This window comes from Erinaceus europaeus, chromosome 10 (assembly GCF_950295315.1).
Source record: "Erinaceus europaeus chromosome 10, mEriEur2.1, whole genome shotgun sequence".
NCBI lineage: Eukaryota > Metazoa > Chordata > Mammalia > Eulipotyphla > Erinaceidae > Erinaceus > Erinaceus europaeus.
In genome coordinates, this window is record NC_080171.1 from 96,775,055 (window position 1) to 96,788,540 (window position 13,486).

The 13,486-nt window shown below is 41.5% G+C and overlaps 1 protein-coding gene across 5 annotated transcripts in view; it reads right to left on the minus strand.

Moving 5' to 3' along the window:
• GOLGA1 (golgin A1) overlaps positions 1–13,486 on the minus strand; it is a 74,392-nt gene that overhangs the window by 34,198 nt on the left and 26,708 nt on the right. For all 5 annotated transcript variants that reach the window (XM_016185025.2, XM_060200155.1, XM_060200156.1 and 2 more), the window contains 2 exons: positions 8,296–8,421; positions 2,324–2,419 (listed from right to left, as the gene is read on the minus strand). In XM_016185025.2, the coding sequence (XP_016040511.1) occupies positions 2,324–2,419; positions 8,296–8,421 (222 nt within the window). The remainder of the gene's footprint in view (positions 1–2,323; positions 2,420–8,295; positions 8,422–13,486) is intronic.

Below are 13,486 nucleotides of genomic sequence, written 5' to 3' on the forward strand. Positions count from 1 at the left end.
CAGTTAACTGCACATGGTACAAAGCGTAATGACCAGCATAAGGATCCCGGTTCAAGCCCCCAGCTCCCTACCTACAAGGATGTCACTTCACAAGTGGTGAAGCAGGTCTATAGGTGTCTTTCTCTCCCCCTGTCTTCCTCTCCTCTCTCAATTTCTCTGTCCTATCCAACAACAACAACAATAGTAGTAATAACTACAACAATGATAAACAACAAGGACAACAAAAGGGAAAAAATAGCCTCCTGGAGCAGTGAATTTGTAGTGCAAGCACTGAGCCCCAGCAATAATCCTGGAGGCAAAAAAAAAAAAGAAGGAAATTCTGGCAAGTGATATAATATGGATGAACCATGAAAACATTAATTCCAGACACAAAAGGATACATATATCACTTGCACTAGGTACACAGAATAGTCAAATTCAGAGCAAAAGAAAACAAGATGATGGCTGTAGGATGTGGGGGCATATAAATTATTTATTATATTATTATAATCATAATAATTGTTGACAGGTATGAAATTTTAGTTTGAGAAGATGAGTAAGTCCTGGAGATGAACAGTGGTAATAGATGCACAATATGGATGTACTTAATGTACATAACGGTACCCCCAGACATTGCTAAAATGGCAAAATTTTTGTTTTGTTGGGTTTGGGAGATACAATAGTTCTAAGCAACAAACCATCATGCCTGGCACCAGAGGTCCCAGGTTCAACTGCACTACCATAAGCCAGAGCTGAGCAATATTTTGGCCTTTCTCTTTATATATCTCTCTCATTAAAATCTTAAAAAAAAAAAAAAAAGTCACTATTTGGGAGTCGGGCACTTAAAAAAAAAAAGTCACTACCTGGGAGTCAGGCAGTAGCACAGCGGATTAAGCGCACATGGCACAAAGCACAAGGATCAAAGTTAAGGATCCCAGTTCGAGCCTTGGCTCCCCACCTGCAGGGGGGTTGCTTTACAGGCGGTGAAGCAGGTCTGCAGGTGTCTCTGTTTCTCTTCCCTTTTCTGTCTTCCCTTCCTCTCTCCATCTCTCTCTGTCCTATCCAACAACGATAGGACATCAATAACAACAATAAGAAACAAGGGCAACAAAAGGGAGTAGATAAATAAATAAATAAATATTAAAAAAATTAAAAATAAAAGTTACTATCTTCCTTAAGGCAAGAGGGGTAAGGGTGTTCACTATATTTAGGGAAATCTGTGGTGACAGAGAGAAGGCAATCTTAGGGGCTGGGCAGTGGCATAACCAGTTAAGCACACATATTACAAAGTGCAAGGACCCAGCTTTGAGCTCCCGCTCCCCACCTACAGGGCGTCTGCTTCACAAGTAGTAAAGCACGTGTGCAGGTGTCTATCTTTCTCTCTTTTACCCTATCTCCCCATCCTCTCTTAATTTCTCTCTGCCCCATCTAATAAAAGTTGGGGGGGGGGGAGAAGGCCTTTTTTTTTTTTTTTTTAAACCACAGCACTGCTCAACTGCTCAGCTCTGGTTTATGGTGGTGCAGGGGACTGAACCTGGGACTTTGGAGCCTCAGCCATACCATTATGCTATCTACCCCTGCTTGAGAAGGCAATCTTCATGTCTAGCATAGAGCAAATAATTAGAATAGATAAGGGCTGTTGGATAAAGACAGGAAATAAAGTAGTTGAAAGAAACAGATCTACATAGCTACATAACTTATATAAATCAATACGCATGTATATAAAACAATGCAATCCATTTTAAGGTAACCCAACAAGTAAAAGAATCTCTATTAACAATAGTGGAATGATTTCCAATGGGAGGAAGGGGATAAAGGATATAAAGGAGTAAGTCAGAAAACAACTCTGTATAGACCAATTATGGTCATGTGGCAAGAATGAAGAAAATGCCTCATTCAACCTAGTATGAATCAGATATAAAATCAGAATTCTGGGTTGGAGAAGACAGTATAATGGTTATGCAAACATACTCTTGTGCCCCAGGTTCAATCCCAGCACCACCATAAATAGGAGCTGAGCAGTGCTCTGGTCTTTCTCCATATCTTTTCCTCATTAAATAGAAAAATGAATAAATAAAATATTAATAAGATCAGAATTCCTAGGGGTACGGCAGAAAAATTCTGACCCAAGATAGGAACAAGCAGTGCTCTGGTCTTTCTCCATATCTTTTCCTCATTAAATAGATAAATGAATAAATAAAATATTAATAAGATCAGAATTCCTAGGGGTACGGCAGAAAACTTCTGACCCAAGGTAGGAACAATCATGATCATGTCATCCAACCCCGTAACACTCAGTCCCCCCCTCAAGCTGACATGGGAACAGTGGGCAGGAAGTCAATACCCGAGTCTCCAGGGTATCAATGGCCTTGGCCTGGCTGCTTCTGGCTGCCAAGAGTTGCTGTCTAGTGGCCTCCAAATTGTGCTCAGCAGCTGTTTTCTGTAAATTGAGAGAAGAGTAAAATAAGGTTTTTTGTTTTTCTTACCAGAGTACTACTCATCTCTGGCTTATGGTGGTGCTGGGGATTGAACCCAGGACCTCAGAGCTTCAGGCATGAGAGTCTGTTTGCATGACCCTTATGCTGTCTCCCCTGCCCTAATAGTCACTTCTTCACTAAAATATTTACAGTGAGTTAGACACAACACATTAAAGATCAATTGAGATAAAATTCATATATCATAAAGTATACAGATACACTTCACATATATATAATAGGATACTTTAAATGCCTATACAGAGAACTATCTGGAGATATCTGGGAGTGACCTGGGAGATACTACAGTGGCTGTGGCACTGGCACTGCACTTACAACCAGGAGATCCTGAGTTTAACCCCCAGCATCACATGTACTATAGTAATGCTTTGGTTCTCTCTCATTAATGAACAAACAAAAAAAAAAGGTAGGGGAATGTAGAGTTGTCTGGGAGGTGGTGCAGTGGATAAAGCATTGGACTTTCAAACATGAGTTCAATTGCTGGCAGCATATGTACCAGAGTGATGCTTGTTTTTCTTTTTCTTTTTCTTTCTATCTCTCAAATAAATAAATAAAATCTTTAAAAAATATGAAAGAAGCAGGGGCTGGGTGGTGTCGAACCTGGTTGAAAGCACATGTGGGGAGTCGGGCTGTAGTGCAGCGGGTTAAGCGCAGGTGGCGCAAAGCACAAGGACCAGCATAAGGATCCCGGTTTGAGCCCCGGCTCCCCACCTGCAGGGGAGTCCCTTCACAGGCGGTGAAGCAGGTCTGCAGGTGTCTGTCTTTCTCTCCTCCTCTCTGTCTTCCCCTCCTCTCTCCATTTCTCTCTGTCTTATCCAACAACGACGACAACAACAATAATAATAACTACAACAATAAAACAACAAGGGCAACAAAAGGGAATAAATAAAATAAAATTAAAAAAAAAAAAAAAAGAAAGCACATGTGGCAATACTCAAGGACCCGGGTTTGAGCCCCTGGTCCCTACCTGCAGGGGGGAAAGCTTTACAAGTGGTGGAGCAGTGCTGCAAGTGTCTCTCTGTCTCTCTCCCTCTCTGTCTCCACATTACTCTTGACTTCTGGCTGTCTCTATCCAATAAATAAATAAAGATAATAAAATATATATATATATATATATACATATATATATATATACACACACACACACACACACACACACACACATATATATATATGAAGCACAGGAGATATCATTGCCTCAGAAAGTGAAAAGTTACATTGTTGTATCCAGAAATGGGGGGAGCACTCAGGTAGAGAATAACAAATACAGGCATGAAATAGTCTAGGACATTTAGGAAACTACAACCTGTCAAAAGCTAAAGGGACAGTGACTTCAGAAGGACTATTTGTTTGTTTATTTTACCAGAGCACTGCTCAGCTCTGGCTTATGGTAATGCAGGGGATGAGAGTTTCTCTTCCTCTCTCTCTCTAAATGTATTTTAACTTATTTATTATTGGACAGAGACAGAAATCGAGATGGGAGATAGAGGGGGAGATAGAGATGGAAAGAGACAGAGAGACACCTGCAGCCCTGCTTGACCACTCATGAAGCTACCTGCAGGTGGGGACTAGGGTTCTTGTGCACTGTAATATGTGTACTTAATCAGGTGTGCCACCACCTGCCCCAAATGAGAGTCTCTTTGTATAACCATTATGCTATCTACCTCTGTGTGATAGTGAATTCAGGACAAGAAACACTGCTAGAAAACTGACAGGGGGTGGGAGAGGCAAATTGTGAGAAGCTTTTTATACTAAGAAGTCTGAATTTTGGGGTGAGAAGTAGAGAAAAACACTTAAAACAAACTCCCCAAGTAATTCCTAAGCACAATATATATATATATATATTTAAGATTTTTATTTATTAATGAGAAAGTGGGAGGAGAGTGAGAAAGAACCAGACATCACTCTGGTACATGTGCTGCTGGGGATTGAACTCAGGACCTCACACTTAAGAGTCCAACGCTTTATCCACTGTGCCACCTCCCAGACAACAGCACAATAATTTTTTAAAATGTGTTGTTTATCATAATGTTGTTCCTTTTTAATTTTTATCAAGGGGAATTAATGGTTTATAGTAAATACAGTTGTTGATGCATGTGTAAAATCTCTCAATTTTCTGCAAAACACTCTAACCCCCAGCCTAGGTCTTTCTCCACCATCATGCACCAAGAACTGAAAGCCACCCCTCACCACAAGTCCTTTATGTTGGTGCAATAAACTAACACAATAAACTTTATTATATCACAATAATAATGATTATAAAATTAAAAGCCGAGTGGGGGCAGATAGCATAGTGGTTATACAAAGAGACCCTCATGCCTTAGGCTCCTCCAAAGTCTCAGGTTCAATCCTCTACACCACATAAACCAGAGTTGAGCAGTGCTCTGGTAAGTAATAATAATTTAAAAAATTAAATTAAATTAAAAGCTGAAATATAATTAGGTTTTTTATCTACTAGGTTTTTTTTTTTTTTTTCTTTTTCCTCCAGGTTTATTGCTGGGCTCAGTGCCTGCACCATGAATCCACCGCTCCTGGAGGCCATTTTTTTTTCCCCCTTTTTGTTGCCCTAGTTGTTGCAGCCTCGTTGCGGTTATTATTGCCATTGTTGACGTTGCTTTGTTGTTGGATAGGACAGAGAGAAATGGAGAGAGGAGGGGAAGACAGAGAGAGAGGGGAGAGAAAGATAGACACCTGCAGACCTGTTTCACCGCCCGTGAAGCGACTCCCCTGCAGGTGGGGAGCCGGGGGCTCGAACCGGGATCCTTACACAGGTCCCTGTGCTTTGCGACACGTGCGCTTAACCCACAGCGCCACCGCCCGACTCCCTCTACTAGGTTTTTTATTTAAAGGTTTTTTTTTTTTTTAAATCAATTCCATTAGAAATAAAGACAAAGAAGGGAGAGAGAGGCAGGTTTATGTGGTGTCAGGGAACAAACCTGGGGACTCATGCTTCCAAGTCCTATATATCAGTAAAAACATTTCACATATTATAATTCTTTTCATTCTACTAAAAAAAAAAATCTATGTCCTTTTTTTTTTTGGGGGGGTAGGTATGGGTGGTGGGTGGGTTCTGAGATGACATTTCCAGATAAAGAAAGAAAAGGAGAGACCCCATGGCCGAGAAGTTTCACTCAGTGCCATAGCACTGTGCACAGAGCATAGTACACTGGCAGCTAGTCTGTCTCATTCAAGGCACCAGGACCCTCCCAAAAGGAATTATGTCACTAGCCCAATTCTATGTCTTTGATACAACTATTAACCTGATTTTTTAAAAAATTATTTATGTCCTTCCTTTTGTTGCCCTTGTTGTTTTATTGTTGTAGTTATTGTTGCTGTAACTGATGTTGTTGTTGTTGGATAGGAATGAGAGAAATGGAGAGAGGAGGGGAAGACAGAGAGGGGGAGAGAAAGAAAGACACCTGCAGACCTGCTTCACTGCCTGTGAAGCGACTCCCCTGCAGGTGGGGAGGCAGGGGCTCGACCCAGGATCCTTATGCCAGTCCTTACGCATTGCGCCACGTGCACTTAACCCTCTGTGCTACTGACCGACTTCCTATTAATCTGATTTTATTATTATTTTTTTTTGCAAAGAGACTCTTTTTTTTAATTTTAATTTTTTTAAATATTTATTTTATTTATTTATTCCCTTTTGTTGCCCTTGTTGTTTTATTGTTGTAGTTGTTATTGTTGTTGGCATTGTTGGATAAGACAGAGAGAAATGGAGAGAGGAGGGGAAGACAGAGAGGAGGAGAGAAAGATAGACACCTGCAGACCTGCTTCACCGCCTGTGAAGCGACTCCCTTGCAGGTGGGGAGCTGGGGTTCGAACCGGGATCCTTATGCCAGTCCTTGTGCTTTGCGCCACCTGCGCTTAACCCGCTGCGCTACAGCCCGACTCCCATTAATCTGATTTTAAAGGGCAAAAACAAATACAAAAGATTGTTACTTGTGCTAAGTCAAAAAATATTAAGTAGGACAGCAGAACTATAAACTGAGGTTGTCTGATTTTAGAGATCAATTTATATCCTATACTCACTGAAGACTGTAGGAGAGTTGTAAATGTGTAAGGGAAAAACTTATTAGAAATGCTAGTGCCGGGTGGTGGTGCACCTGGTTGATCTCACAAACTATAATGCTGAAGGACCTGGGATTTGTTCCCCGGTTCCCACCTGCAGGGGGAAAGCTTTGTGAGTGATAAAGTAGTGTTGTTTCTCTCCTTCTCTATCATCCCCATCCCTCTCAATTTCTGGCTGTCTCTATCCAATAAACAAATAAAGATAATAAGTGTTTAGAAAGGCCAAATTAGCATTAAGCACAGAAGACTGTCAGGGGATAAAAGAGAGACTAATGTTTGGCAAGGTAATCTGGAGATTTCTATCTTTTTTTGGTCTCCAAGGTTATTGCTGGGGCTTGGTGTCTACACTACAAATCCATTGCTCCTGGAGGCCATTTTTCCCATTTTGTTGCCCTTGTTGTTATTGTTGGATAGGACATACTGTTGCCATTGCTATTGTTATTGTTGTATAGGACAGAGAGAAATGGAGAGAGAAGGGGAAGACAGAGAGGGAGAGAGAAAGACAGACACCTGCAGAACTGCTTCACCGCCTGTGAAACAACCGTCCTGAAGGTGGGGAGCTGGGGGCTTAGGCTGGATGCTTACACCAGACCAGTTCTTGTACTTCGCACCATGTGCGCTTAACCCACTGCACTACCACCCAGCCCTCAATTTCTATCTTTTTTTTCTTCTTTTAAATAGCCCAGGAACTTTCTCCTTTGCCCAATATTTCTAGCAATTTTTTTCCCCAGGGCACTGCTCAGCTCTGGTTTATGGTGGTGTGGGGGATTGAACCTGGGACCTGGGAACCTCAGACATGAGAGTTGGTTTGCATAACCTTTGTGCTATCTCCCCCACTCTGTCCAAGATTTCTTTTTTATTTATTTATTTCCTTTTGTTGCCCTTGTTTTATTGTTGTAGTTATTATTGTTGTTACTGATGTCATCGTTGTTGGACAGGACAGAGAGAAATGGAGAGAGGAGGGGAAGACAGAGGGGGGAGAGAAAGATAGACACCTGCAGACCTGATTCACCGCTTATGAAGCGACTCCCCCTGCAGGTGGGGAGCTGGGGGCTCGAACCGGGATCCTCACTCCGGTCCTTGAGCTTCGTGCCATGTGTGCTTAACCCACTGTGCTACCGCCCAAGTCCCTCTGTCCAAGATTTCTAATATAGACTAGGCTAATGTTGCTGGAAGATCAGAGGTACTACTGTGGAAGTGAAGACAGAGATATTTAGTTGAAACTGATTAGAGACAGTGATAGTCTAACGTAGGCCCACTACAGTGACCTCCATCACTGGACTAGAGAGAAGAAAAAGAGCAGATTCAGCAATGATCTCTGACCTGATGAAAAAGCAAGATTCTTCGCACAACTAGACAAGGCCAGTTCACTCAAAAGTTCCCCTTTACTAAGGTAGTTTCAGCTCATGGCAAAAGCAAATGTGACTCTTTTCCCTGGCTAATACAAAGTACAAAAGAGTAAGAAGGAAAATAGGGCAGTGAGACTAGATGGTGTCAATCACTAGATGTGATTCACTGGTGACCAGGATGCTATTCAGTCACATGTACTTCTGGCAAAGCTTCCCCTTTCCTGAGGAAAGATGAGATGATCCTGCTTTTGTTGTAAGCAGGACAATAAAAAATTGGGGAGCGTATTTTTCTTGCCAAATTGTTTGAGGATTCTCTGACTCTGAATCTCTAGGATTGATGAAATCTCAAGCTACTACTGCCTTCATAACACTGACTAGCCCAAGACAATTACAGTTACCTCTTTCAGAAGCTCCTGCACATGTTCTTCTCCTGAGAAATTCTGCTCCAGTCTCTTCTCCAAGGAGGCAACCCTCTCCTGCAGATGTATAATGACTCTTTCTTTCTCTTGAGTTTCAGTAGTGATCTGTAGGTAAAAGCAGAAATTATTTTTCACAATAAAACCTTTCTGTCACTTCTTGGACCAACGATGCTGAAATCCGGTTCTCAAACATATTTTAGAATGAATAGCCAGAAAATCTTCTCTGAGAATAGAACTTAGAAAATTCAGTAGTGGTAGGAAAATTGCTTATCTAGTGGAATATTAGATTTGTATACCTGAGGCTCCCTGTTCTATCCCCAACACCACATGACCCAGAGTGGTGGTGCTCTAGTTTCTTTCTTTCTTTCAAGATTTTGTTTATTTTTTTTTAAATAGTTTATTCATTTACTTATGAGAAAGATAGGAGGAGAGAGAGAAAGAACCAGACATCACTCTGGTACATATGCTGTCGGGGACTGAACTCAGGACCTCATGCTTGAGAGTCCGATGCTTTATCCACTGCGCCACCTCCTGGACCACTTGTTTATTTATTAATGAGAAAGAGAGAGAGAGAGAGAGAAAGAACCAGACATCATTTTGGTACATGTGCTGCCAGGGATTGAACTCAGGATTTCATGCTTTATCCACTGCACCACCTCCTGGACCACTGGTTTCTCTCTCTATCTCACTGTCTCACATGAAATTCACTCTTATTTTATGAATAAAATAAATCTTTTTTTTAGAGAGAGAAATGGAGAAAGAAGGGAAGACAGAGGGGGAGAGTAAGACACCTGCAGACCTGCTTCACTGCCTGTGAATCGACTCTCCTGCAGGTGGGGAGCCGGAGGCTCCAACCAGGATCCTTATGCCAGTCCTTGCGCTTTGCGCTTAACATGCTGTACTACCACCCAACTCCCAATAAATCTTTTTTTAATGAAGATGCAGGATTAGATTCAGCAACAAGTAAGTATCCAGTTGAAAATGAGCACTACAAGAGGTAAACACTCATTATAATTTAAGGAACTGACAACTGAAGAACAACACTATTACCTCTGTGCAGGTTAGCCAGACCTGGGAAGATGCTTCTCTTTAAAATAATCCATGGGGGCTGGGGTGGGGTTGGGCACTAGCACAGCTGGTTAAGCGCACATGGCGCTAAGTTCAAGGACCCGCATAAGGATCCCGGTTCGAGACCCTGGCTCCCCACCTGTAGGGGGTCGCTTCAAGCAGGTCTGCAGGTGTCTGTCTTTCTCTCCCCGTTTTCCCCTCCCGTCTCGATTTCTCTCTGTCCTATCCAACAATGACAGCAGTAACGGCAACGATACCAACAAGGGCAATGAAAAAAGGAAAAAACCAGCCTCCAGGAGCAGTGTATTCATAGTGCAAATACCAAGCCCCAGGGAGAACCCTGGAGGCAAATAAAATAAAAGTAAAGAAAAACAAAATAAAGAAAAAAAGAAATTTATTAAAAAGGAAAAATAATCGGGAGCTGGGCGGTGGTCCAGCTGGTGAAGCACACATGGCGGAAAGAGCACTGACCAACATCAGTATACTGGTTCAAGCCTCGGGCTCCCAACCTGCAGAGGGTTTCACTTCACAGGTGGTGAAAGCAGGTCTGCAGGTGTCTATCTTTTTCCCCGTCTTTCCTTCCTCTCTGAATTTCTCTCTGTCCTATCCAACAACAACAGCAATAACAACAACAGTTATGATAAACAACAAGGGCAACAAAAGGGAAAAATAAAAAAGAATTTAAAAAAAGAAAAAGAAAAAAATAATCTATTTGGGCAGGGGACATAGCAAAATGATTATGCAAGAAGACTTTTTTCATGGGGGCCAGGCAGTAGCACAGCAGGTTAAGTGCACATGGTGCGAAGCTCAAGAACCAGCCTAAGGGGGGGTCGGGCGGTAGCACAGGAGGTTAAGCGCATGTGGCACAAAGCCCAAAGACCAACGTAAGGATCCCAGCTCCCCACCTGCAGGAGAATTGCTTCACAAGCAGTGAAGCAGGTCTGCAGGTGACTATCTTTCTCTCCCTCTCTCTGTCTTCCCCTCCTCTCTCCATTTCTCTCTGTCCTATCCAATAACAACAATAACTACAACAATAAAACAACAAGGGCAACAAAAGGGAATAAATAAATAAATATTTAAAAAAAGAGAGAACCAGCATAAAGATACCAGTTTGAGCCCTCAGCTCCCCACCTGCAGGGGAGTCACTTCACAAGCGGTGAAGCAGGTCTGCAGGTGTCTATCTTTCTTTCCCCCTCTCTATCTTCTCCTCCTCTCTCAATTTCTTTCTGTCCTATCCAACAGCAATAACAAGGGCAACAAAATGGCAAAAAAGAAAAAAATATAAAACTTTTTTTTCATGCATAAGGCTCCAAAGTCTCAGGTTCAATCCCCCACAACACCATAAACCAGAGATGAACAGTGCTCTGGTTAAAAAAAAAAAGAAGAAGAAATAAAATCAAATAAAAATAACCTACATGCAATGCATGAAACACTGGACTCTCAAGCAAAAGGTCCTGTTTAATCCTTGACACATGTACCAGAGTGATGATCTGGTTCTCTCTCTTCTCTACCTCATATTAATGAATATTTTAATTAAATACATAAATAATAAAATAACTTACTTTATTGTCACCATCTACTACCTAAAGGAATGACTCTTTTTGTGACTAATAGTAGGTTACACGACTTTAAGGTTACAATGTATAGTTAAATACCACACCCACCACCAGAATTCAGTATCCCCACCGTCCCCAAAATAATCCCCAAAATAAATAGTTCTCACAAGTCTTGGAAAGTTTGCTTGCTTTTTCTTTCTGTTTGTTTTCTTTTGGTTTTTCAAGTTTATATGTATCAATTCTCTATATTCCACGAATAAAAATCGGGTAGTTGCCCTTCATCTCTTACTGCACTAAGCATAATCACATCCACTTCTGTTTATCCCAAAGGACACAATATAAATTAACAGCAAAATATCTGCTTTGCATGAGAAAATGTCAAGCGAATGAGAAGACAAGCCAGCCAGAGATTAGGAGAAGATATTTGAAAAGATAAAATCTGACAGTTATTCAAAATATAGTCATAAACGGGAAATATCCACAATAAAAGCCCTAACAGAATAATAAAACAAATATTTAAGAATTAGAGAGCTGGGGAAACAGCATAATAGTTATGCAAAAAGACTTTCCTGCCTGATGCTCTGAAGTCCATGTTCACCCCCCACACACCCCATCATAAGCCAGAGCTGAGCAGTGCTCTGCTCTCTCTTCCTCTCTTTGTGTGTATTTTTCTCTCTGTATGTCTCTTTCATTAAAAAGAAAAGTATATTTCTGGGGAGTTGGGCGGTAGCGCAGCGGTTAAGAGCACGTGGCACAAAGCGCAAGGACCGGTGTAAGGACCCCAGTTTGAGCCCCGGATCCCCACCTGCAGGGGAGTCACCTCACAGGCGGTGAAGCAGGCCTGCAGGTATCTGTCTTTCTCGCCCCCTCTCTGTCTTCCCCTCCTCTCTCCATTTCTTTCTGTCTTATCAAAAACAGCAACAATAAAATCAAGGGCAACAAAAGGGAAAATAAATAAATATAATAAAAAAGAAAAGTATATTTCAAAAAGAATAAAAATTAGTAAAAAAGTAAAAAATAAGAATTAGAAAAAGGACTTGAGGGGAGTCGGCGGTAGCGTAAGAGGTTAAGTGCACATGGTGCAAAGCACAAGGACTGGCATAAGGATACTGGTTCAGGCTCCCCACCTGCAGGGGAGTCGCTTCATAGGCAGTGAAGCAGGTGTCTGTCTTTCTCTCCCCCTCTCTGTCTTCCCCTCTTCTCTTCATTTCTCTCTGTCCTATCCAACAACAATGACATCAATAACAACAACAATAACTACAACAAGGGCAATGAAAAGGAATAACTAAATAAATAAATATTAAAAAAGAAAAAGGGCTTGAAAAATTCTGTGGCTCTTTTCCCCAGATAGCATTGTGGAGGCTGCATTTGAAAAATCTATTTCACTTATTTGAGATTTGCTAAGTTGTGAATTTTTCTTGTGGCCACAGAGGATTTAAGTTCTACAATGAAATTTTAAACCTCTGAGAGAAAACAACTTATGTGTCTAGATGCTTAGTTTGTTGAAGGCAGAGACTATATATCATAGCTGTTCATTCAAGTCATTCAATAAAATCTATTTATTCCTGCTTCTCGTAAGACAATAAAGCCCACTTGAATAAGGATGAGTTCTGTCATAGGACCTGGATTAAAATCCAGCTCTGCTGGGGGTACGGCAGTAGCTCAAGCCCCGGCTCCCCACCTGCAGGAGAGTTGCTTCATAGGCTGTGAATCAGGCCCGCGGGTGTCTATCTTTCTCTCCCCCTCTCTCCATTTATCTGTCTTATCCAACAACGACAACATAATTATATCAGCAATAAAACAACAAGAGCAATGAAAGGGGAAAAAATTTTTTGAAAAAATGAAAATAAAAATCCAGCTCTGCTGTTTTAATATATATATAATTTTGAACAAAGTCTTTAACCTCTATTAGTTTCATTTAAGTATATATATATATATATATGTGTGTGTGTACTAGCTGGTTACAGACTTTTTCTTTTTTCACAATTTCTTTTTTTAAAATGTTTTTATTATCTCTATTTATTTATTGGGTAGAGTCAGCCAGATATTGAGAGGAATGGGGTATAGAGAGGAGGAAAGACAGACACCTGTATCCCTGCTTCACGACTCATGAAGCTTCCTCCCTGCAGGTGGGGAGAGGGGGCTGGAACCTGGGTCCTTACACACAGTAACATGTGCACTCAACTAGGTGCGCCACCACCCAGCCCCCAATTTCTTTTTTATTTTTTTCAAATATCATTAATTTTTTCCCTTTTTTGCCCTTGCTGTTTTATTGTTGTAGTTATTATTGTTGTTGTTACTGTTGTTGTTGTTGTTGTTGGATAGGACAGAGAAATGGCGAGAGAAGGGGAATACAGAGAGGGGGAGAGAAAGACAGACACCTGAAGACCTGCAATTGAAGACCTGCTTCATTGCCTGTGAAGCGACTCCCCCTGCAGGTGGGGAGCCGGGACTCAAACCGGGATCCTTAGACCGGTCCTTGCACTTTGCATCATGTGCACTTAACCTGCTACGCTACTGCCCAACTCCCCGATTACAGACTTCTA